The 22,953-nt window shown below is 36.3% G+C and overlaps 1 protein-coding gene across 1 annotated transcript in view; it reads right to left on the bottom strand.

The window, feature by feature from the left end:
• Positions 1–8,520: 8,520 nt before the first annotated feature.
• Positions 8,521–22,953, bottom strand: part of LOC126366962 (uncharacterized) — a 58,259-nt gene continuing 43,826 nt past the window's right edge. Inside the window, exons 6-8 of the mRNA XM_050010306.1 lie at positions 9,570–9,698; positions 9,195–9,361; positions 8,521–8,761 (exon numbers count right to left, since the gene is read on the bottom strand). Coding sequence (XP_049866263.1) covers positions 8,713–8,761; positions 9,195–9,361; positions 9,570–9,698 — 345 coding nt within the window. The 3' untranslated portion in view covers positions 8,521–8,712. The remainder of the gene's footprint in view (positions 8,762–9,194; positions 9,362–9,569; positions 9,699–22,953) is intronic.

Raw genomic sequence — 22,953 nt, forward strand, 5'->3', positions numbered from 1 at the left:
TAAATTTTAACTGAAATTAAACCGATAAAAATATATATGAAAAATGTTTCAACATAACTCGGTGTATCCAAGCTTTATCTCACATACACACTTACACATACGGACTATGTGTGACCGCTATTTCCTTCGATGTTCCGACGACTCATGCGCAGTGGTCAATTCCCGCCCGCGAAGGTCACGTGTTCACGTATTCACAAACCCAGCTACTGGTCAACTTTAATTAAAACCAACCAGACTATACTCAGACAACACAATAATTCACGTCGACTCTCGTTTTTGCGAATAACACGCCCATAATTTGTCTTCTCACGGCCAGGATGGTAACTATTTCGACTCTTATGGACTTCACTGCGATGTTTCATAAGACTATAAATATTTCTGTAAACATCACTCATTAAAACCTTATTTATTGTTACCAGTTAAAACTGGTTTTGCCGTTCGATGAAGTCGTATCGTAGTCGTATTGTATGGTAAATTGCTGTTATTTTTTTAACCCGTGAGTTTGAATTTGAATTAATATTTGGATTATAGATAATTGATATCACGTGGTTTACACATAGGTAGAGCAATGCAGACCTCCGCGGGTTTGCAGGATTTGTGCCCGGTTAGTACCATTTAGCGCTCAAAGCTTTTAAATTCAAATCTTCATAATCTTAGCGTACAAGCTTTCTTCATATACTTTATTAAGATACATAACATATAACATAAATAGCTTATATACGTCCCACTGCTGGGCACAGGCCTCCTCTCAATCAACCAGAGGGGGTATGGAGCATACTCCACCACGCTGCTCCACTGCGGGTTGGTGAAGGTGTTTTTACGGCTAATAGCCGGGACCAACGGCTTAACTGCCCTCCGAAGCACGGAATCAACTTGTTTTTTCGGACAATCAGGTGATTCAAGCCTGAAAAGTCCTTACCAAACAAAGGACAGTCTCACAAAGTGATTTCGACAATGTCCCCATCGGGAATCGAACCCGGACCTCCAGATCGTGAGCCTAACGCTCTTACCACTAGACCACGGAGGCTGTTACTAGACTATGCGGCTGTTATTAAGATATGTGATACTATAAGTGATACTATGTGTGGCGGTCCTGACATTCACTATTGTGAACGATTCGCCCCTACATATGGGACTTAAACATATCCAGCGAGGAGTGGTGTGTATATGCTATACACCTCTGCTTATCCCCTTTGGGGATGTTATTTTTTCTAATTAAAGTGATTTGAGATATTTTATTTATTAGTGATTGTTTTGTAAACTTTTATTTTTCTTTCACTCCAGGAATGCTCAAGAAAAACATGTTTAGAATCTTGTTTCATCAACCAAGTTACGTCATGGAAGTCAATTATAAACTCCAAAATCCGAAAGCTTTACCGTGTTTTGTATAACAAGCAAGGCATATCATTCATTTAAGGTGGCTACTAAAAATAACTTACACCATAATTGACTTTTAAAATGAGAACCATACCTCTTATTATGCTAAGATCAAAAGATTGTATTTTTTCATATTTATTTGTTGTAACAGTTTGTACTAAGAATTATTGTTGAAGATCGAAGCGCAATGAACGAACCGCGGTAGTAAATGAGTTTGAATTCCAAAATATCTGCATAAATCAAAACTGATAGATAAGTATAGGAAGTTGAGCTGAAAACTACAGTCGAGTTGTTTTGTACATGCGCAATATTCGGTTTAGCGTAGAGATGGGTGTAACGACCTTGTTGCAGCGTGACTGATCGCCATCAATAGCGAACTGGCGCGATCACGCACACGAAACACAATGTCACTGTTAAACCCCGTAATTGGTCAAACTTATTACGCTATCAAGGCAACTATTATGTGATTTGTTTCTTTGATGTGACTTGTTGTAGATTTGCTGCAAATGGCATTAACCACTTGGGTGAAGAAATGGTGAGCGCTGAGGGCTCTCACCCGGTACAAAATTTAAGACATCAGGCCTGAGGGTGATTAATGCGCGAACCTCACCTCGTGGTATGAGAGGATTGTATTTGAAAGAATTAATTGAACCTAGTGGGCCGATAAGTGCTGAATAAGCGCATACTCACACATTAATATCCCTACTTAACACACACACCCACTCTAATACTAGATGTAAGTTTAACTTTAAGTTTCCTTTGGCAAACTATGCGCCAATATTACATGTGAGTACCCCTTCATTTGAAGAAACAGGCTATGCCTAGTTTGGGAACCTCTAATCATTTGGATATATTTTTAATATAAGTACCCATCCTACTTCATGTGCCTTATTGTACTGTTTTCTGATAATAAAAATATATTTAATTTCATTTCATTAAAAGGGAAATCGTCTACCACATCGGCGGGAAATTGACCGACTCTATGACTAGAGTAATCGGGTTGTCAAACATCCATCGGGCGCTAAATTATAAAAGTGACAAGGGAAGCACATTCGGTAAAAAAACTAACGACACACTGCAACGACAACTAACAACACAAAAGAAAAATATTTTTGACGACGTCGTTAATTACTTATTAACGATTCGCAACATGACGAAGAGTTCCCATAGTCACAAGTATAATGGATATATTAAACGTGGGCTCAGCTGGTAACATGGGGGTTAAAATGGCCACATCGAAGCAATTAATCTAAGAAAGCAATACTGCTATTTGACATTTATTTGCATTGCGCACTTGCTTTTAGATGCGCAAATGTCAAATTGCATTATTGTTTTTTAGATAAATTGCTTCGATATGGCCTTTTTGACCCCCCTGAAGTTATTATATTAGTGTTATCTAAAACCAATACTTTATTTTCTCTTTGTCTAGCAAGCTTTGTGTAGCAATTACGCATAACGTGTCCATGTATAGGTAGGTATGTACGTATGCATCTATGAAGTCATCAATCTTGTGTTCAATGCGTGTGACAAATCAAGACGAAGTTCATTGGTCATCTTCTTCGTATAAGGCAATCGCAAAGTATCGAAATTGCAAAATAACTAGGTACCGCATTACTGACTCAAAAAGGTCCCAATTTCGCAAGCAATGTTCAATCAAAATGATGTTAAATTTATGGTATGATAAAAAATACACAACGGGCACTTAATATCGCGAAATTAACATAGTTTTGTGTAATAAAAAATGTCAGAAGACATCTGTTACACAGGTAATCAAATTACGCGGTAATTACTCCATCATCTTCAGTGTATCAAAATTCTTATTTTACTTTCTGGAACCAATTTAAGAAGATCAAGGCTGGGTAAAGGTCAAAGCCTTCGATTGTCGTTTTTGTTTTATTGTGTACGAAATTACGGTTATCTTTGCGGTTGATGCTGATGTGTTGAGAGAATATGATTCAAAGATTGCTTCATTACTGAACACCTTGCTCTGTGTCTTTTCAAAATAGGCTTGTAAATAACTTTATGAAACAGTAGCTGTTATCCACGACCCTGCGTAAAATCCTAATACTAATTTATAGAAGTTTCATACAAACTTTGCCACCCCTTTTTTACCTCTTCTGGGATTGACTTTCGTAAAATTCCATCTTAGTGAGCACCTACGCTGTAAAAGACTCCTAGAACTTGTAGCTTCTGAGATTCCGTGATGAATGAGTCAGTCAGTAAATGAGTGAGTGACATTTTGCTTTTATATTATAGATTTACCTCGCACCTCTTTCGCTTAGTTTAGTAGTACCTACTTACTCATCCAGATTAGGTAAATTTTGGTCACTTCGCGTTTGACCATTATTATCTCATCTGTTGGCAAGTTACGATGTGACCTAAGGTCGGACATGCTTACATTTTAAGACTAGAGTGAATACGCATAGCAACTGCCTATTCATTCTAGTCTTAAAAACTCCAAGATTAATTATTGCAATAAAGTGTTTAATAAATAATTAATTCGAATATTTCACCCAATAAGAGCGAACTGGAGTTACGGTCGAGTTACGTAGTAAGATATTGGATCTTAATTGCTAAATACAGGAATATTAAATACCTACTGGTACCTACTAGAATTTCATACTTACATTGCAGGTTGCAATCTGCTCTCATTGCGAGGGTATCGCTTTCACTCCATATTTCGATTTGGATATTGTATGGTAATGGTCTAAGAATGCAGTTGGCACGAAATAGATAATGGGCGAATTCCAGTGGATATTCTACTTATTCGGTACTAGGTTTATCCTTTTCTTATGGGTGCTGCAAGTGTGATTTGCATAACAGTCTATAGTTAGTCTACTGTCTTTATGTGTTAGTTTGTTTGATGTTTTTGTATCGTTATTGTGATGGCGTCCTTTTTTAAAACAAAAGCATTTTTTTATTCGTCCCATTGCTGAAGATAGACCTCCACTCGTCGTTTCATCTTGTTGCTCCACTACAGGTTGATAGATTAGGTTAGTATACTGCTGAGTGATTCTACTGAGAGATACGGAGAGATTTGTTGCGAACTAATTATACCTTTTATTCGTCTTTAAAATTTAATGGCTTGCTTCTATGCTGTTCTGGGAGCAAATAAAAAACATAGAACACGTTCAGCTACTTGTCTTCCCGGGCATGTCGTAAAATCCGACCGAGGGATTGTGTCCATTCTAACATGATGGACCAATGTTATGGGCGATAGGCTGATCCCTTATCACCATATGGTTCATCATATCCAGGTTACGGCATCGTATCAACAATAGCTGCAAGTTGTCTTTGATTACTCGTTGTTCTGCCTACCCCATTAGGGATTACGGGTGTGGGTTTATGTATGTTTATGTTTTAAAGGATATGCCTTTGATTTCACAAATTCAATGATATTACAAGAATGAGATTTACATCATAGAAATTGGACTAAATTGTTTTAAAAAAGTATACATATTGTTGTTTAATAGACGGCGATACCGCTCACCACCTATCACGTTGATTTAACAAAAAGCTCGGTGAGGCGTGGGTACTTAGTTCATCTTGCGATGGATGTACTTCTGACTACTTCACTTCGTTAAGATATCGTCGTGAGCTTATCTTATTTAAGTTTCGAATCAAAATCAGTTAATGCATCTCGTCAACATAATCTAGACGTATGTTGTTGACGAAATTATGTGTAACGGTTAAGGTCAATTTGTTAACCCGTTTACAGCATCGTATTGTATAATTATTGGCGATTAACGTTCTGATAAAAACAAGCTGTACTTGATTGTTTCAGATATTGTCGTTTCATTTGTCATACATGCATACATAACCTCTGCCCTTGATTATTAACAAGATGGGCAAAACGACAATATCACATATAATCAGAAGACAACAATTAGGCTGCCTTCAAATTAGTCGCGTTGCTAGATAAATCCATACAGAGTGTGTCGCGCGCGAATTTGAAGACGTATTTTTTGATGAATTAGGACTCTGTCTACCCCGATAGAGATCATGTTATGATTTTGCTACTTATTATAAATAATTTGCTAATGAAAATCAGTTAGTTCAGGTCTACAGCCCCCTCTAATATTATTTTCTACTATCAAATTCTCTTATTTACAATTTGTTACATTATAACTCTACGATAGTTATATGATTCTACAATATCAAGCGTTTTTATCAATAAATCAAATATGAATAATACTATCACCTTCTAAACAACAGGTCTCTAGCACATTTACTATCTATACATACTTAATAATTTACGCTGTGCTAGACACAGTTAACAAAATTCAGCTCAACCATATCATTTAGATCTAGATTCAGATTCTCACGGTCCAGTGCTCCAGTGAGAGCAATTAGCAGATATTCTGTAAACAAAGCCGTTTTGTTCCAAGAAGCATTGTTTGTGTCGAAAGTCCTTGGAGATTGCAAGCAGATTGTGGGATTGTCCCAAATTCACGGAACAATCATCGGCTTTAATCAAAAATAAAATATCGGGTTAAGTGTGTGATATTGCAACATCGCACTGGTCATGTTAATCATGATCGTCTGTTTCTTTTGGGGTATTTATATCGTGTAGTATTTGTGTTATAATAATGTTAGTATAATCATTCGTGTAACTACATGTGTGCAATAAAGAATATTAGATTTGATTCACAATATTCATATCTTATAGTAATTACCATACATGCAAAGGTAAAGTATTCAGGTCGTTTAGATCAAAAAAATGTCAAATACATGTTAATACTCGCAGGAGAACTAAAATATTTATAGAGTACCCATATTATATGTAAGTTTGTGTTTTTTAAGTTTCATGTTCAAATTTATTTTTTGTCACAAAATTATGTAAGCAAGTACCTACCTAATAAAAATGAGTTGTGTTGAGTTGTGATGGTCAATAACTGCCATAACAAAATTATTTTACTGTCAATGCTTTTAAAAAAATGCTTATTTGAAATGCATAGTTTCCTAAATGCTGTTCTAGAACCTTCTAAAAGAATCCTGAACAGTTTGTTGCAGAATCCAGCAGACATAAAACGACATATACGAAACCTGTTTATTTTGTTTTATTTTTTAAGTCTTTATGCAATACCGACCCATACCATTATCATTACCATCTATTACGCTCACCATTTGTCTGTACTTGGCTTTGTTCATATATCTTGCAAGACGCCCACTATAAACACGAAATGGTACAAATTATTCCATATGACAACATAATGTTCAAAAATATTGCCCTGTGTTGCAGTTTGACCTAATTATTTATTATTGTTGCTTCATTGTTCATAATTATTTGTGTTTTGTTTAGTGTACACGGGGGAGTAATAAGTATATGAAAAAATATAAAAGACTTTTGGAATATTTATTATTTGTACTGCAATTTATACTATCTATGCAAAAAGCTTATATATCACTTGAACGCATAATAAAGCTACTAGGTGTTAAAATAGTTTAAATTTCTTAGGAAATGTAAAGAAAATACACTTCTCATCAAAAAAATCGAAACACTTCCGTTTTCATTGTTTCTGTCCGAATTTAACACAAAAAAGAATTCATACGATGAAAAAAAATACATAAATGTATAGCTGGCAGTTTGGCCATTACAGTAATAAGCGAAAATTCTAAATTCAAAATTAGAATTTCATTTGTTTATCTTATAAACGAAATGAATCACTGTTTTGAGACAAATGTGTGTTTAGGGTTGGAGTACATTTAGCGTTTAACAACTAAAAATTGGCGCCTATCCTTAAACTTTTTGTTTTTTATTTCAATACTGTGACTTTGGGACGTCTGAAAAAAGGTTTTTTTTCTAAAACGTATGGATACTTCGCCCACAGAAGCCGCCCAAGTTGTGGCATTGCTGGATTCTGGCCTTAGTCAGCGTGTTGTGGCTGCAAGACTGCATCTAAGCCTGTCATCTGTTCATAGAGTCTATAAACGTTATCGGGAGACTGGTTTGTTCACGCGCCGTTCAGGATCTGGCAGGAATCGGGTCACTTCTGAGCGAGATGATCGATTTATTGTAACAACTTCTTTAAGAAATCGACGCCTTAACGCTTTTCAACTGCAGCAGCGGCTTCGTGTTGTACGAAGGGTGGCTGTAAGTGACTCTACAATTAGAAGAAGGTTGAAGGATCGTGGACTGGTACCGCATAAGCCAGCAAATGGGCCGAAATTAACTGCAGACCATCGAAGAGCGCGCCTTAACTTTGCACGTGAGCACCTAAATTGGTCATACCTACAGTGGAGCAAAGTTCTCTTTTCTGATGAGTGTAAAATTATGCTGTATGGTAACGACGGAAGGAACAAGGTCTACAGAAGAGACGGAGAACGCTATGCACAATGCTGCATTGAAGAAAAGGTCAGCTATGGTGGCGGTTCTGTAGGTATGACCAATTTAGGTGCTCACGTGCAAAGTTAAGGCGCGCTCTTCGATGGTCTGCAGTTAATTTCGGCCCATTTGCTGGCTTATGCGGTACCAGTCCACGATCCTTCAACCTTCTTCTAATTGTAGAGTCACTTACAGCCACCCTTCGTACAACACGAAGCCGCTGCTGCAGTTGAAAAGCATTAAGGCGTCGATTTCTTAAAGAAGTTGTTACAATAAATCGATCATCTCGCTCAGAAGTGACCCGATTCCTGCCAGATCCTGAACGGCGCGTGAACAAACCAGTCTCCCGATAACGTTTATAGACTCTATGAACAGATGACAGGCTTAGATGCAGTCTTGCAGCCACAACACGCTGACTAAGGCCAGAATCCAGCAATGCCACAACTTGGGCGGCTTCTGTGGGCGAAGTATCCATACGTTTTAGAAAAAAAACCTTTTTTCAGACGTCCCAAAGTCACAGTATTGAAATAAAAAACAAAAAGTTTAAGGATAGGCGCCAATTTTTAGTTTTTAAACGCTAAATGTACTCCAACCTTAAACACACATTTGTCTCAAAACAGTGATTCATTTCGTTTATAAGATAAACAAATGAAATTCTAATTTTGAATTTAGAATTTTCGCTTATTACTGTAATGGCCAAACTGCCAGCTATACATTTATGTATTTTTTTTCATCGTATGAATTCTTTTTTGTGTTAAATTCGGACAGAAACAATGAAAACGGAAGTGTTTCGATTTTTTTGATGAGAAGTGTAGATTAAGGTAGACTTATTTAAAAAGTAATGAAAGAAAAGGTGGCACTAGAAGACGAAAGAAGCTTAGATGAAAATGGAGCCAAAGACAGAAATAAAAGTGAAAATAGTTTTATTTACATAGAAGGATCTAATAGATTGGATTAACCATAAGAACTAGACTACACATATAATAATATCACAGGTTGGTTTGGGTTTCTTAATGATGGTGGATCACGGGCGGGGTGTTGTGCACGACGGCGTTGAAACTGTAAAAAAAAAAAGTAATTAATGGACATACAAACTTGACAGACAACTGAGAGTTTAATGATCGTGAGAATAAGTATCATTGAGCAATTGAACAACAACAACAATGTAGGCAAGACTCACAACAATGGTAAATATAATAATTTGCTTTAGAAATATGACATGGCATTTGAATTTTCATTAGATATATGATGTGAAGCACAGTAGGCTGTACGAATGTATAAACATACTGGGTTTGATAATGAACTTTGTTAGAGTTGAGGAGTTTCGCGCGCCACTTCGCCTCAGCCATAACACATTCCAAAATGGTGGCAGATTGGTGATTGGTGGTGGATTGGTAGAATAAAACCGAAATAGAACCATAACTTTCAGTAAAATTAGTGTTCTTTGATTTGATATTGAAAAACTTTTTTTTACAGTAAATTGGTTGCTTACCCATTGTGGTGATCAGCGGTGTAGGTAACCTTGCGGAAGGAGCCATCAGGCTGCAGCAAAGAGTATTCTCCCTTCACGACATCGCCATCACGGGTCTCATGCTGAGACTTGTGGTCTCCGGTATGAGGGTCCTCCACGGAGTAAGAGTAGCCGTATTTGGGATGGGCCTGTAAGTAAAATGGTCAAATATAATGTGAAATGGTCAAATAAGTGGAAGGGTTGTTGTAGACTAATAATGAGTATAAAACAAGTGTTATGACAAATAACACTCATAATTGACTCCCTTTATAATTCTAGTGAACATTGAGTACCTTTACTGTTTATGCCATAATAATATGAAGAAGAGTATAAGTTTTAATTAATGAAAGTACGCACATATTCATCGACGTAGTGCTCTTCATGAGCAGGGGCGGCGTGGGCAATGGGAGCAGCGTGGACGACGGGGGCGGCGTGGATGGCGGGGGCGGCGTGGTAAGCGGGGGCGCTGTGGTACGCGGGGGCGGCCTGGATGATGTGGGCCACGGGAGCGGCGTGGACGACGGGAGCGGAGTAGTGCACCGGCGCCTCGTGGTGACCGCTGTCGTGGCGGATGATGTTTTGCGATGACACCGCCGGGCCGTGGTGCAAGTGACCCGCCTGGCTCACCGCAAACAGAGCGCACGCCACCACGATCTGACGAAAAAAACACCACATGAAACTCAAAACCTTCACTTCGAAATTTAAAAACCATAGCTATTTTTAATTTTAACTAGTCGTTACAAGCGTTACGCAATTGCATTGCGCGTTGGAAAGGAGTAAAGCTCACTTTGGAGAACATTTTGCTGTGTAGACAAATGCCTTGACGACTGGTATTGCTTTGATACTGCACTCTTTTTATATAACAAACAAAACATAAGCCGCGTGGAGGGGGTCTATTCCCGACGATATCCGATCGGATCACAGTAATTGCTGCATTGGCAATCTGCTCACTTTATCGGGTGTCGCAACTATCGATATGGCTGTATGTAGAGAAAATGGACATAAAGTGAGAGGCCTTTATTGTACTATTTTTTTTCGATCTGGAGCTTCTTGCAGTATGGGGTTTGAGAATAATTCAATGTAATTTTAAGTTTCGCGCCATTACCTAGATTTATTGCCTACTAAGTATTGCTTGGGGGTTCTACTGCATGGTTACGGGAGCATTTTGTAACTCGCCGCCAACATTTATTTACAAGTATAGGGTCTAGTAGCGAAAGTGCGTTTCCTTGTCGTGTGCTAGTTTCATTTTACCTATTAATTATTCCTGGGAGATAACAAGTCATTTAAATAACTTCTCAGCTGAACTGGGAGTAAAGAGAATGCGTAGAATGCTTTCAGCTGCTCTTTAACCTGGACATGTCATTAAAGTCTACTAGGGGATCAATAAGCGCCCTAATATCTATATAATCCGATCACTGATTATAAGTAATCAGAAGAGAACTTGCAGGGACTTTTGGTGTAGGTCCTCTCCAACAAATGGATGAATTGTATGTATAGGACATACAATAAATGTGTAAGCAAAAGTACCTGCAAGTTGTCTTCGGATCACTTATAGTCAGAGATCCGTTATTAGGGCGCTAATTTACCTAAAGTTTACTGGTTGACTAATATGGATACTTAGCACTTCTATAGAAAAAATCCCGTGAAACCGGCATGTTGCCAAGATCCGATATCTCTAATTCATAATTTGTATTACTCAATCAGGGAGTTATTGTTTTAAGTAGCTTCATAGCTTGCGTAACCAGACCAGTGATGATGATCCATCACCACCATCGTTGCTGGTCTGTCACACACACACACACACCCACACACACACCCACACACACACATACACACACACACTTTAAGAGCCACGCTCTTGCCGGTGTCACATTCTCAAATCAAATCAAATCAAATCAAATATACTTCATTGCACAGAACACAACACACACAAGAAACATTTAAACAATCAGACATAACACATGAATACACATGATATTCTCCATGATACTTTTTAGGGAAAAATATGGCAGTGGTTTCCCTCTTGCCTTCCGCCCCGCAGTACTCTGTCTGACGCAAGTGGGATGGCAGCGCCCAGAGTAGTCTATATCTAAACCGTACTGGGACTCCTGCCCTCCGCCTCTGAATAGTACTGACAAGTTACTGCTGCCGTCTGTCAGGTTCCAGGTTACAGTCCTGGATTGCCATTGGTCTTTAAGCGCCCTAAAAAGCGCCATTGTTTTGCTAGATATTAGGGATATTGGACATGACTTTATGTAAAATGATTGTATCTACAATTAAATACACACCTATTAAATAAGCAGTAGGTATTCATGACTGTCTATATGAATTATTGTCGGGAAAAAAATAAATAATGTCTTTTAAATTTGAAGGTCCCGTCTTTTGATAGAAACCAATTTTTATTGTTGTATTGTTATTTCAGTAATTGTTAAAAATTGTTTCCTTACTAGGAATTGGACGACGCAAGGACATTAACTACAGTTTGCCAGTCGTCAAACTTCATTGAATTTGTTATTGCACATACAGTTCGTATGGATACCAAGATTGCTATGTATCATGTTTCAGTACCTGGTTGACTTAATTTCATAGAATTAAATGACCACAGATGAGAACTAGCATCTTTAATTAAAAATATAGATAAGTGGGTACTTTATATCTGTCACTTATATCGTCTTACTTTTAAGTAGCAACGACTGGCAGCAATCGATGTCATATTGTAATTATATACACGCCTATTTCCCGTTGGGGTAGGCAAAGAACACACAATATTACTTATTATGATCCTAACACACCACTATAGCTTCTACCACTCTCATCAAAGACTTCATAGTCAAATTGTACTTAACAAGAATTGCTTGCTATATTTAATTACTTTTACTACACAGGTTTCCTTGTGGACGCAATAAATTCATAACAAACGCTAATTAACTTTACAACATCTCAATCTACTTTTTTCATAAAAGGCTTTCCAATACATAACGATAATAATAATTATAAAAACTCAATTATGAAGTAAACATTAGCTTGCGTTCATCGGCCCCCGCTGTATGGGTTACGCTATCGAGCGCGTCGGCGATATGATAGAGAACGCGAGCCTCGAATAGTCTCGATCAATAGATGCAAGGAATGTTGTGCAGGGAAAGTAAATTAATGTTATAACAATTTTAATAGGACTGAGTTTATTCATACAAATGTATGTAAACTCATACCCATAATCTCTAAAGAGGTGGGTAGAATAATGGGTATCCAGAGGAGGTATTTTTAGCCACTTTTGATACGAAGTCCTAGAATGGATTGATGGACTGCTACTGAGCTCATCGTCCATTAGTAGCCTTTGTTGATTTTTACGACATGCCCGTGAAAGTTAATCAATTATTGTTCTTAGCCCGAGATATACGTCTCATTGTGCGCGATGCGTGAGCCACGCCGCTGTAGCAGGCACTATGTTGCATAACGGAGGACATTCGACCTATTTCTCTAACAAAACACAACTGCGGAAGATAGTCTGCGTAACTGGAGAATTGTGGACAGACAGGTTTGTCAATACGTTGATTTAGCTGCAGGTACCCGGGGACGCTGGTTCGTAATAAAACAGATGTAAATGAATGTACTCCGATTTCGAATTAGTTGTATCTGTGTTAGGTTTCTTAGAACCTTCTAGTCTACGGAATCGTTAATAAATGTTCTATCTTTCTTGACATAGACGAAAAGAATAACAGAATTTGTTTTTGTCTTTGTAAGTTTTATACTAATTACGTGTAATATTTTGAACCTTTTTTTTTCTTATTTTGGTGTGCTTTATTGTTAATAATAATAATAAAAAAGAAGGCAGCTAAGGGAGGTAGATATAGAAGGGAGGATAAAAGATTAGTATGATTTGTAATATATTCTGTATCTGTGCAATATTTGATTTAAGTCATATGTTGATTTGAAACAAGTACATTATCTAGTTAAGTTGGTATAAAATACTGGCCTTTCAAAGTTAAGACACATTAATTTATCTGTAATTATAATAAATCAACAGGCAAAGCCGCGTAAAAAAAGCTTAATACACGAATATTAATTATTTTAGTTCATCTTTAGTAGATATTACTTTATAGGTATATGTAATACCTACGCAATATCATTATAATGAGAGCGTGAATTCAAGAATTTAATTTTCTGTGTCATCCTACGTTTTCAAGGAAGCAACAAATATTTTAATAAGATAAAACCTGAGTAGGCCTCGCGTCTTTGCACATTTTTTTTTTAAATTTAAAAAGTATATTTTAATTACGCCCGGGTATATTAAATATTTCGCGAAGAAAAAATAAAACTATCAGGTGCTGCTCTATTAGTTATAAATTATAATATAAAATTTTAATTTAAGAATTATTATTAATATTTATTTTATATAAGAGTATTAAATATGATGTCTAGTCGTTTTAATGCGAGTGTATCTCTATGAACCTATTCCGAAAGGAGACAATACCTCTATTTTTACGAAAAACCCGAGAAAAATCTTACGTTAAGTTCCAAGAATATAGTGAAAGGTTCCAAGAATATGAAGAAAAAAATAGTATTAACCTTCAATGTACACGTGAAGGGCGTGACCTAGTGACAATGAAGCGTTGTAATTAAAAACGTCTTACACGATAACATCGCTTAAGCGTGTATAATCGGATATTGGATAATAGCTGCTAGTAAATGCTTTTGGTTCATGCTTTTTAGAAGATTTTATCTCGACGTTGCATGTTGTTTTATTGTGAGCTAGCGACTGTAAGCGGCTTCGTACGTTCTATTATAAGTTGTCTTAAAGTACTTTTATAGCTTTTATCCTATAAGGAGAACGTTATCTAGTTCTTCTTTTTGTTTTTCGACTGGAAAGGATACTTAAAGTTGGGTAATCGATCGTCTGATGGTTTGTTTGATGATTGGTCAGTGGATGGTTGACCGTTTTGTGAAATCCTGGGTATTCTTTACTTGAAGGGGTTCAGTGTATTCTTGAGATTTGGCTATTGAACTTACAAATTACTGTCCGATAGTTTTGTAAAACAAGATTGCAAGTCTCGCGTATATTTTAATTTAAGTAATGATAACTTATTTTTTCCTAAAAAAGTAGCATGGAGAATGCTACACCGACAAGAGCGTGGTTCTTCAATCAATGATGATAAACTTATTGCAAACAAAAAGCATTATCGATGAGTGAAAAATTAAAAAAATATTACGTACATATAACCATAATATACCTACCTACTATATCTTCGATATATTTCATGCATAAATAGACAGGTCAAGAATAAAATAATATAAATACCTAAAGAATATCTACCCTTTATTTAATATGCTTGAAGCACGTAACAGTTTGATTGTTTTATCGACATTATAATTGCTTCAAAATGTATTATCTATATTGCCAACATTTTGGCGTATACGTGCTTATAGATATAAGTAATTTTAAAAGAGTTGGAAGAGAAAGGCCTAGGCGTATATACCACGATAAAATCTAAGATGTTTTAAAGAAAAGCCAGGACGATCAGGGGGATTAAAATGGCCACATCGAAGTAATTCATCTAAGAAAGCAAAGATGAATTGCTTCGATGTGGCCATTTTAACCCCCCAGTACTCTAAACCGACGAGCATGCATGAAGTCTTTGATGAGAGTGGAGGAAGCAAAAATGGTGTGTCAGCATCGTAGTAAGTGGAATTCCGTAGTCTCTACCTACTTCAACGCAAAATATGTATGTGTAATTTTAAATAGCTATAAAAAGAAGAAGAAGTAGCTATGGGTATAGTAAATAAGATAAAATAAGTAAATAATTAGATTTTAAATTAACAATACTAACATAGTTTATTAAGCACAATTGTTATTAACCTACTAATAATCTATGGACTGTTATACATATTTGTGTTGGTCTGAAATATAAAGTTTAATATTATTATTATTAAATTCCTACTTATTTTTTTGAGGTAATTTATTGTAGATTTGCCGCACATGGCATTTACTACTTGGCCGGAACTTGTTCTGTCATTGTTATTTTAAAGAAAACATTATCAGCCAATAGCGGTGTACTACTGATAAATCGACCACATTTATTTTGTCCTACTGTTGGACAGACTTGCGCACTGAACACTTGTTCTTGGGCTGTTTCTTCCGTTGGTCGCCCACTAGCGACTAGTGAGCTTTCATTGTAAGTAGCATTGATATCAATGGTTAGTAGAAATAAGGGCTGTGGGAAACTGCAAAACGCGCATCATTGAAGTTTATGAAACTGAAGAGATGTTGCCAAATCGGGTTAAAAAGTGACTGCTTACTACTCGCGCACCGCGAGTTCCGAAGACTTTGCCATTGAAAAACTATTTTCTCCATACATCGAAATATATCGCGACTAGTTTACAAACTGCAAATAATTTTGTAATCCGTTGTTTTGTAAGATTTTTCCTTTACCAGTGCTGTAAGATTTTCCTTCTTTCCAAACTTCATGATTCTAGGTCTATGGTAAGTAGTATCATATAGTAGCATAAGTAGTATCATCGTAGTATCATAATTTGATCTCCTACGAAATATATGAAATTGAGGCGAAAAATGGCCGCGTCTTTGAGCGTAGATTTAAAAGTTTAATGGGACTGTAGAGGTAAGTATTGGATGTCAATTTCAACTTGACCACGCATTCCCGAGAAAAAAGGTATTGACGGACTGACATACGGACCGACGGACGATCAACAATGTGGAAATAAGGGTTCCGTTACGGAACTTCTGTTCTTTACGAAGTACTGGTGCCTTGATAGTATCTATTGGCACAATTGCTTAATGTCTTACTGTAGGATGGAAGGAAATTGTGTGATAATGCAAGGGATATGGTACATAATAGTATGTTAATATCGACAAAACACCTACAGTTGCTCAAAGTACATGCTACTACGAAGGCTCAGGTACTTACACGAAGGTACTTTTAACATTATAATTTAATGTTTGTAGTTCAGATAAACCGCATTTATTACAAACCATTTTAAAAGAATGTCATGAATTCGTGTTAGTGAAACAAAAGAAATAATTATATTTTATGAAACAGTCGTTATTATAATGCTAAGCAAGACATGCGTAAGTAGTTCAAAATGTCTTGCACAAACGGCTCAAGAGCTCGGACACATTTATTTGCAAGTCCTTTATGTAATTTGGTTCTCCGTTGTTGTAACAGCTACGTTTAGGAGCTTTGCCTTTACCACTGCTTGTGGCGAATCACTGTAATATAGATATTGTTCAGGTGCTTTCCGAAAATTTAGTCCCATTTTTAACAGCCATTTTTTTTAAATTTTGAAGATGTATCCTAGGACCCAAGTCGCTCGACAAATTTAATGTCCCTCTTAGTGGGGACGAGGCTTTGCTTTTTTGTATTTAATTTAGTGAATAGGGCGCCCCTTTGTACTATTGCTAAATGTTTGTATGGTTTGTTTGTGTAAAATAAAGGATATTTGATTTGATTTCAATAGCCTAGCATAGAAAACTATAATATTATTTAATTTAATTTCTTTAAAAAATAATCTTTAGATTTTATTATTTTTTATTTATTTAATTGATTATGATCTCTATTTTGACAGTGTATCTACTTCACAAAATAAACCTCAACCTGATGAGAAATATCTATAAAGCTATATTAAGAACAATACATGTGTATTGGGACACTGGTTGTCGAATTATTGTTGTAAGTTAATGAACTGGCTTAATATTGCCAGAAATTACATTGATATTTTTTAACATTAAGTACATTAATTCTTGCTTCTATGCTGCTCTGTTATGGGCGATAGGCTTATCCCTTATCACCACAAGGTTCATCATATATCCAGTTTACGACATCGTATCAACAGTGGCTGCCAAGTTGTCTTTGATTGCTTGTAGCTCTGCCCACCCCATTAGGGATTACGGTCGTGAGTTTATGTATATATGTGTATGTATGTAATTCTTAACTAATTTAAAGCAATGCAGATTAATTTGGTCAGTGTTTGTCGACCAACGAGGTCATCATGATATTATGGGGCAACTTTGTAGCGTATAAAATGTAGAGTGAGATGGGATTAAAATTTTTTTGTAAGAATAATAATGATATTACGTTTTGAAATTTCATTCCAAGACTATTGTAATGATCGTATTAAGCTGGCAAGTTAACACGCCATCTGTATTTCAGTAAGTGTAATCAATCTTTAACGTAAGTATTACGTGTTTGCAGCGGCATCTATTGAGCTGTATGTTGAACCTTTATAATGTGCACTGCGCATAGGCAAGCCGTATGAGTGATCGCTTTATCTAAGGAAAGGTAAGGTGGTGCTGTTGTTTTCAAACCATAAATAAAAGTTGTTCTGAGTTTTTATGTACCTTGTATTACATTTCAACCACTTATACGTTTACTTCGTGATGCCTCGTTAAAGTCGTCTTTCATTTTATATTTATTATCTTAGCTACCATACTAACATGACTTGTCCGTTCTAAATCTACTTAAACACAAAATAACAAACAGCAACAACATTTTATAAATAAATTAGATGACTTTAGTATCTAATGTAGTAAAATCTAGGATGGTAATACGAGGGGGATACGTCAGAATCTGAGCTTGATTCTTCTTTGGGTGTTTTCTGGTCTTCGATTGTTTGAGCTTTTTCATTTGAGGGGGTGGCTTCTTTGTTTTCCAATGGCAGTACAGACAGGGGCATGTCTCCGCCCGTTTTTGGCATTTCGCTCATGGTTACGGGCATTATTGACATGATTTGTCCCGGAGCAGCCTCTCCGCTCTCTGGCTTTTTAGGTGCGACAATTTCCATACTAGGTTCTGCCATTTGTACAGGTTCAAGTACCATCATCTTGTCACCTTCAACCAAAACCATTTTAGCTTCTGTTTCTTTATGTTCTTTCTCTTCTTCTTTGACAGGCTTGTTTTCTTTCTCGGGTTCGCTTTCTTTAGGAGTTTCGTGATTGTAGTCCTTGGCTGGGAAAAAGTGGTTGATTTTGACTCCATGGCCGATGGGGTAGTAGTGGGTTGTCTGTCCTGTAGAGAAAGCATGATCACCGTGCTTGTTGATGCTCTTGCTGACTACGGCATTGAATCTGAAAGTAAATATATCATTGTAACTAATAATTTCCATTACCTTTTACTATAGTAAAAATAAGATCCTCTAGTGTGTGGACAATTAGGTGAAGTAGGTAACAGGTTATTAGCGAGTTCTGTGATACATGATATTATAATTATTATGCTAAGTACTAGTGTTATGAAACCAAAATCTAAATCGATTAATCTGCATACCTACCAGGCAGTTTTAGAATATTATCTTATGCAATCGAAAAATCTAAACTAACGTCTACGTCATTATTTGCTGTTTGCCACAAAGGTACAGAATATAATTTCAAGGTTGTAAGGAGTTCTGTTGCTTTCAATAACAAAGGCGTGAGAGATAGGATTACTCTGACCTAGATGGGAGTACGTAGAAAGGTTGAAGGAAGGTCGAATATTTCAGTCGTTGACATGTGGTCTAAAGGTTATAATAATTGTAAGACTAAAACTTTGACTCCGCTTTTATTATAATGAGCATCTGAAAGGCAAAAAAGTAGAATATTTTTGTAGTAGATATTACAACCATGATCGATTCCTTATCTCCGGATCTAAGATTTCGGTTTGGGGGGTTTGGCATAAAATTGTACTGTAGGTATTTTTTTTTGACGTGACTTAATTGTAGATTTGCCGCAGATGGCATTAACTACTTGGCCGGACAAATGGGGAGCGCTGAAAGCTCTCACCCGGATACTGTAGGTAGTCCATACCAAAAAAAGGACAAAATCAACTTTAGCTAGGGTGGATCCCACATATTTCATTTCTTTAGTTTCCATCTATCTGGATCTACTACAGTTTAAATATTTACATTCTTGTCTTCGTGGATAGCGTTAACTATTTGGCCGGATAGATGAGGAGTGCTGAGGGCTCTATTTGCCATTTATCGCACTTACCCATTATAGTCATCAGCGTCGTACTCGACCTTTCGCAGCGAGCCATCAGGTTCCACTAGGCTGTACTCTCCTCGCACCTTGTCTCCATCACGGTATTCGTGGTGATGCTTGTGGTCTCCGGTCTTTTTGTCTGATACTGCATATTCGAACTCGTATTTTGGGTACGCCTGCGGAACATTTTTTAGGAGTATTAGTGATAAAACAATGTAATAGACTTAATAAAGCAGAAGCTTTCAAACTAACTTCTTATTTACCAGAGAAAAGTCCGATTTTGGCAAACAGCTACACAGGTGTTCTCAAAGTAAATGTTTGTTGATATTTACGGGTGATTTGAACAGGATCTACTTTTCTGATTAAGCTTTGATTTGAAGTCGAATATTGACAATCATAAGCCAATTAAATAAAACAGATAACAAGACATTTAGCGTCTCATTTGTTGAGAAATAAAAACGTTAAATTATGAATGTGTCAACTTCCTATAAGTACTATACACATTTACAAAAAGTAGGCCAATGTAAAGGACACTATAATTATCCACATTTTTGTTTACAATACTACCGGTATTTTCTGAAAAAGGTAAACTTGTGCCAGAAATGGACAATTATGAAATTAAGCACTTCCTTTTTCCTTCCCATTAGTTAATTTTTTGTGTTTTAAACGGAGAATGACGTATGTTTTTTGACCGGATATAGCAAATCTTTGCTACGAGATCGATTGCTATTGACTAGGTTCTTTTAAATTTTACTAATTTATGGACGAAGTAACCAGTTGGATTTATTATTATGTAAATATAACATCTAAAGGAAAGATGGAAGACATAGCTCCATGCTAGAAGTTTGAAAAATCTACTCGGAATCACGTCTTGCAAAACGTGATGTATTAATTTTGGAGTTTCGTTTGATAATCTAACCCAATCTAGTTAGAGCAACGTGATGGGAGGTGAGCAGTACAGCTGTCTACAATGATCTATTGTGGCATGTTTTGAAGTACATTAACTTTGCAAATTTACTAGACATCTAGCGACAACCTGTGCATACTACCAAGGCGTCAACTTATTACATACATAATACAATTACTTACATGAGGATAAACTTCGTGCTTACTCCAGGCGTATGAGGGTGGGTGGTACACCTTCACAACCTGCCAAGCTTTGGAGTTCTCAGTACTGAAGGTCTCTTTGTACGATGACGGGTCGATGAAGACTGCCTGACTCAGCCCCACGAAGTAAACGAATAATAGAATCTGCAATAGAAAGGTTGATAGTTGGCGGTTGGTTATTGGAGAAGAAAGAGATCCGGAGCATTTTTGCAAATTAGAATTTGTACAGTAAAAAGTTCGAATTCACGTTTGGATCAGAAATGATTATAACGTGTTCAGCGGTGAAGGAAAACATCGTGAGGAAACCCACATTCCCGAGAAATGCATTTTCGGAGGTATGTGACCTAACCTGTATTGGGCCGGTTTTTCCTTTGCGAGTCTGACCAGATAGGCAGTCGTTTCTGTAAAAAAACCGGACCTGTCAAATCTTCAGGTTAGGGAATCCGACCCTGTGAAAAGCGGAATAATGCTAGGGAGACAATGATAATAAAGATTCTTGTTTCTGGATACAACGAATAATCTTTCTTTCTTTCTTAATATCTAATTATAGTTTACCGACTTTACCGTATCCTCGTAACGCCAAGATTTCCAGACTCAATAGTTAAACGATAGCGTTGGGACTTTAAAAGAACATTCGGTCTGACTTAATAAATAAAACACTGTAGCCTTTGAATTTTCATTAGTAATGATAATGATAGTACCTATAAAAAAGTTCTTAAAGAATCGAACCGAACCGAAGAACCGAAGAGTTCTTAGAGAAAAAAAAGGAATTGGAAGTTCTTAGGGAAGTTGACGTAGTGTTCATCTTATTCATAAGAAGAAGAAGTATAACTAAACAATGAAGATCCCTTTGATTAAAATAAAATCTTGGTTATGAAGCCAAAATCCCTACTTCGTGTTAAAATCCACTTGTTAACTAAATATATCAGTGTTGTCAGAGGAACATCCATCGCAAGATGAACTAGGTAAGTACGCTTCAACAAGCTTTCTGTTAGACCAACTCTGTCTATATCCACTTCTTAATCACTTATAAATTATTATAAAACACTGCACTTTTCACTGCTCAATTTTACCGAAGGTAAAGTTAAATGATAATTCTAATACCTTTTGATTCATTTTGAAGCACTTAGGATGAACCGTTGCTAACGGAAGGTACTAGTAAACTGTTGATTAATCGAAGTATTATCACTCGTTTTATACTTTTCTAATACCTATTACATAAATTTGTTAAAACTGTTCAATTCATTTTGGTCAATTCTATGTAAGAATAAAGTGGATATGCTTCAACATAAACGATTTTTCAAAAATGTTCGCTATAAAAGGGTGTTAGTTTCCGTTACAGAAAGACTGTATTTATTCGTAAAAGTAGATAATGAAGAACATTTTATTTTACTTTTTTTTTTTAATTATGTAAATATATTTAAGCAACTCTTTTAAATGGGGACTGAATATGCCAATACGTGTAATGGATTTCGTTTATATGATAAATGATTATGACAGATATCCTATCTGTGTTATATGAAAAATATGTGGACTCTTGTAAACGGCCTCAATTTAGCTTATATTTGTACTTATTTGTTTCTGGTTCCGTGCTGTAAGCTTTCCCCAATAAATAAATAAATATTTTAAAACAATACTTCCATGCATTTTATCATGTAAGCACAATTTCGGTAGTTTAAACTAAGAGCCTGAACAGGTGTACTTATTTGACCTTTGAATAATTTACAGCGAACATGTGTCGAAGCATGACCGGATTTTTTCTTAATTGAATAATATGGTTTGTAATTATTCTTAATGCCAGTACACATTTATATATTGCATGGTAATGAATATTCGACGTCAGAATTTAAGTTGGCAATAATGTATTCTTCTTTTAAATCTCCATCCAATTAGTCCGTATTATCTTACTATACGTTTCGTCCTTTTGGTTATACAACATCCTTTTTGAAACTGTACTGCAACTTATTGCTTCACAAGTCACATAAATGTCATTCGAAAACTAAATATCGCTTGCTCCGACCGTTACACTGAACCAATGAGTTCTAACTTCTTCAACGTATTATCCATATTATTACTATCGTAAACATTTTTGTAAGTTATCGTATCATATCATCACAATTTAAGAAATCAAAAGGAGGTATTGAGTCCACTTTTCGTACATCGAAAAGGGGAGAATGGGCATTAGCGAATACTTATATTAATTTTTCATACATACATACACACATACATAAACTCACGCCCGTAATCCCTAATGGGGTGGGCAGAGCCACAAGTAATCAAAGACAACTTGCAGCCACTGTTGATACGAAGTCCAAAGATGGATATGATGAACCTTATGGTGATAAGGGATCAGCCTATCGCCCATAACATTAGTCCATCATGTTAGAGGACACAATCCCTCTGTCGGTTATTAATTTTTCATTTATACGATAATTTAGGTACGCAATATACGACATCATTGAAGTAACATTACTGCCTCATTCAAAATGTTCAGTGTTCGTATATACTTAAAGAGAGATATATTTTTTTAAGATTATAGAAATATGATGATGAAATATGATTATGATGTTTTCCCCTTAAGACAATTTAATCTAAATGTAGTGTGACACCAACCAGCGATTATCCCTGTATGCACTACGAGAGTGCACCCAAAGCCAATCTCCGTAGGACTAT

The sequence above is a fragment of the Pectinophora gossypiella genome, chromosome 5, assembly GCF_024362695.1.
Source record: "Pectinophora gossypiella chromosome 5, ilPecGoss1.1, whole genome shotgun sequence".
In the NCBI taxonomy this organism is placed as follows: domain Eukaryota; kingdom Metazoa; phylum Arthropoda; class Insecta; order Lepidoptera; family Gelechiidae; genus Pectinophora; species Pectinophora gossypiella.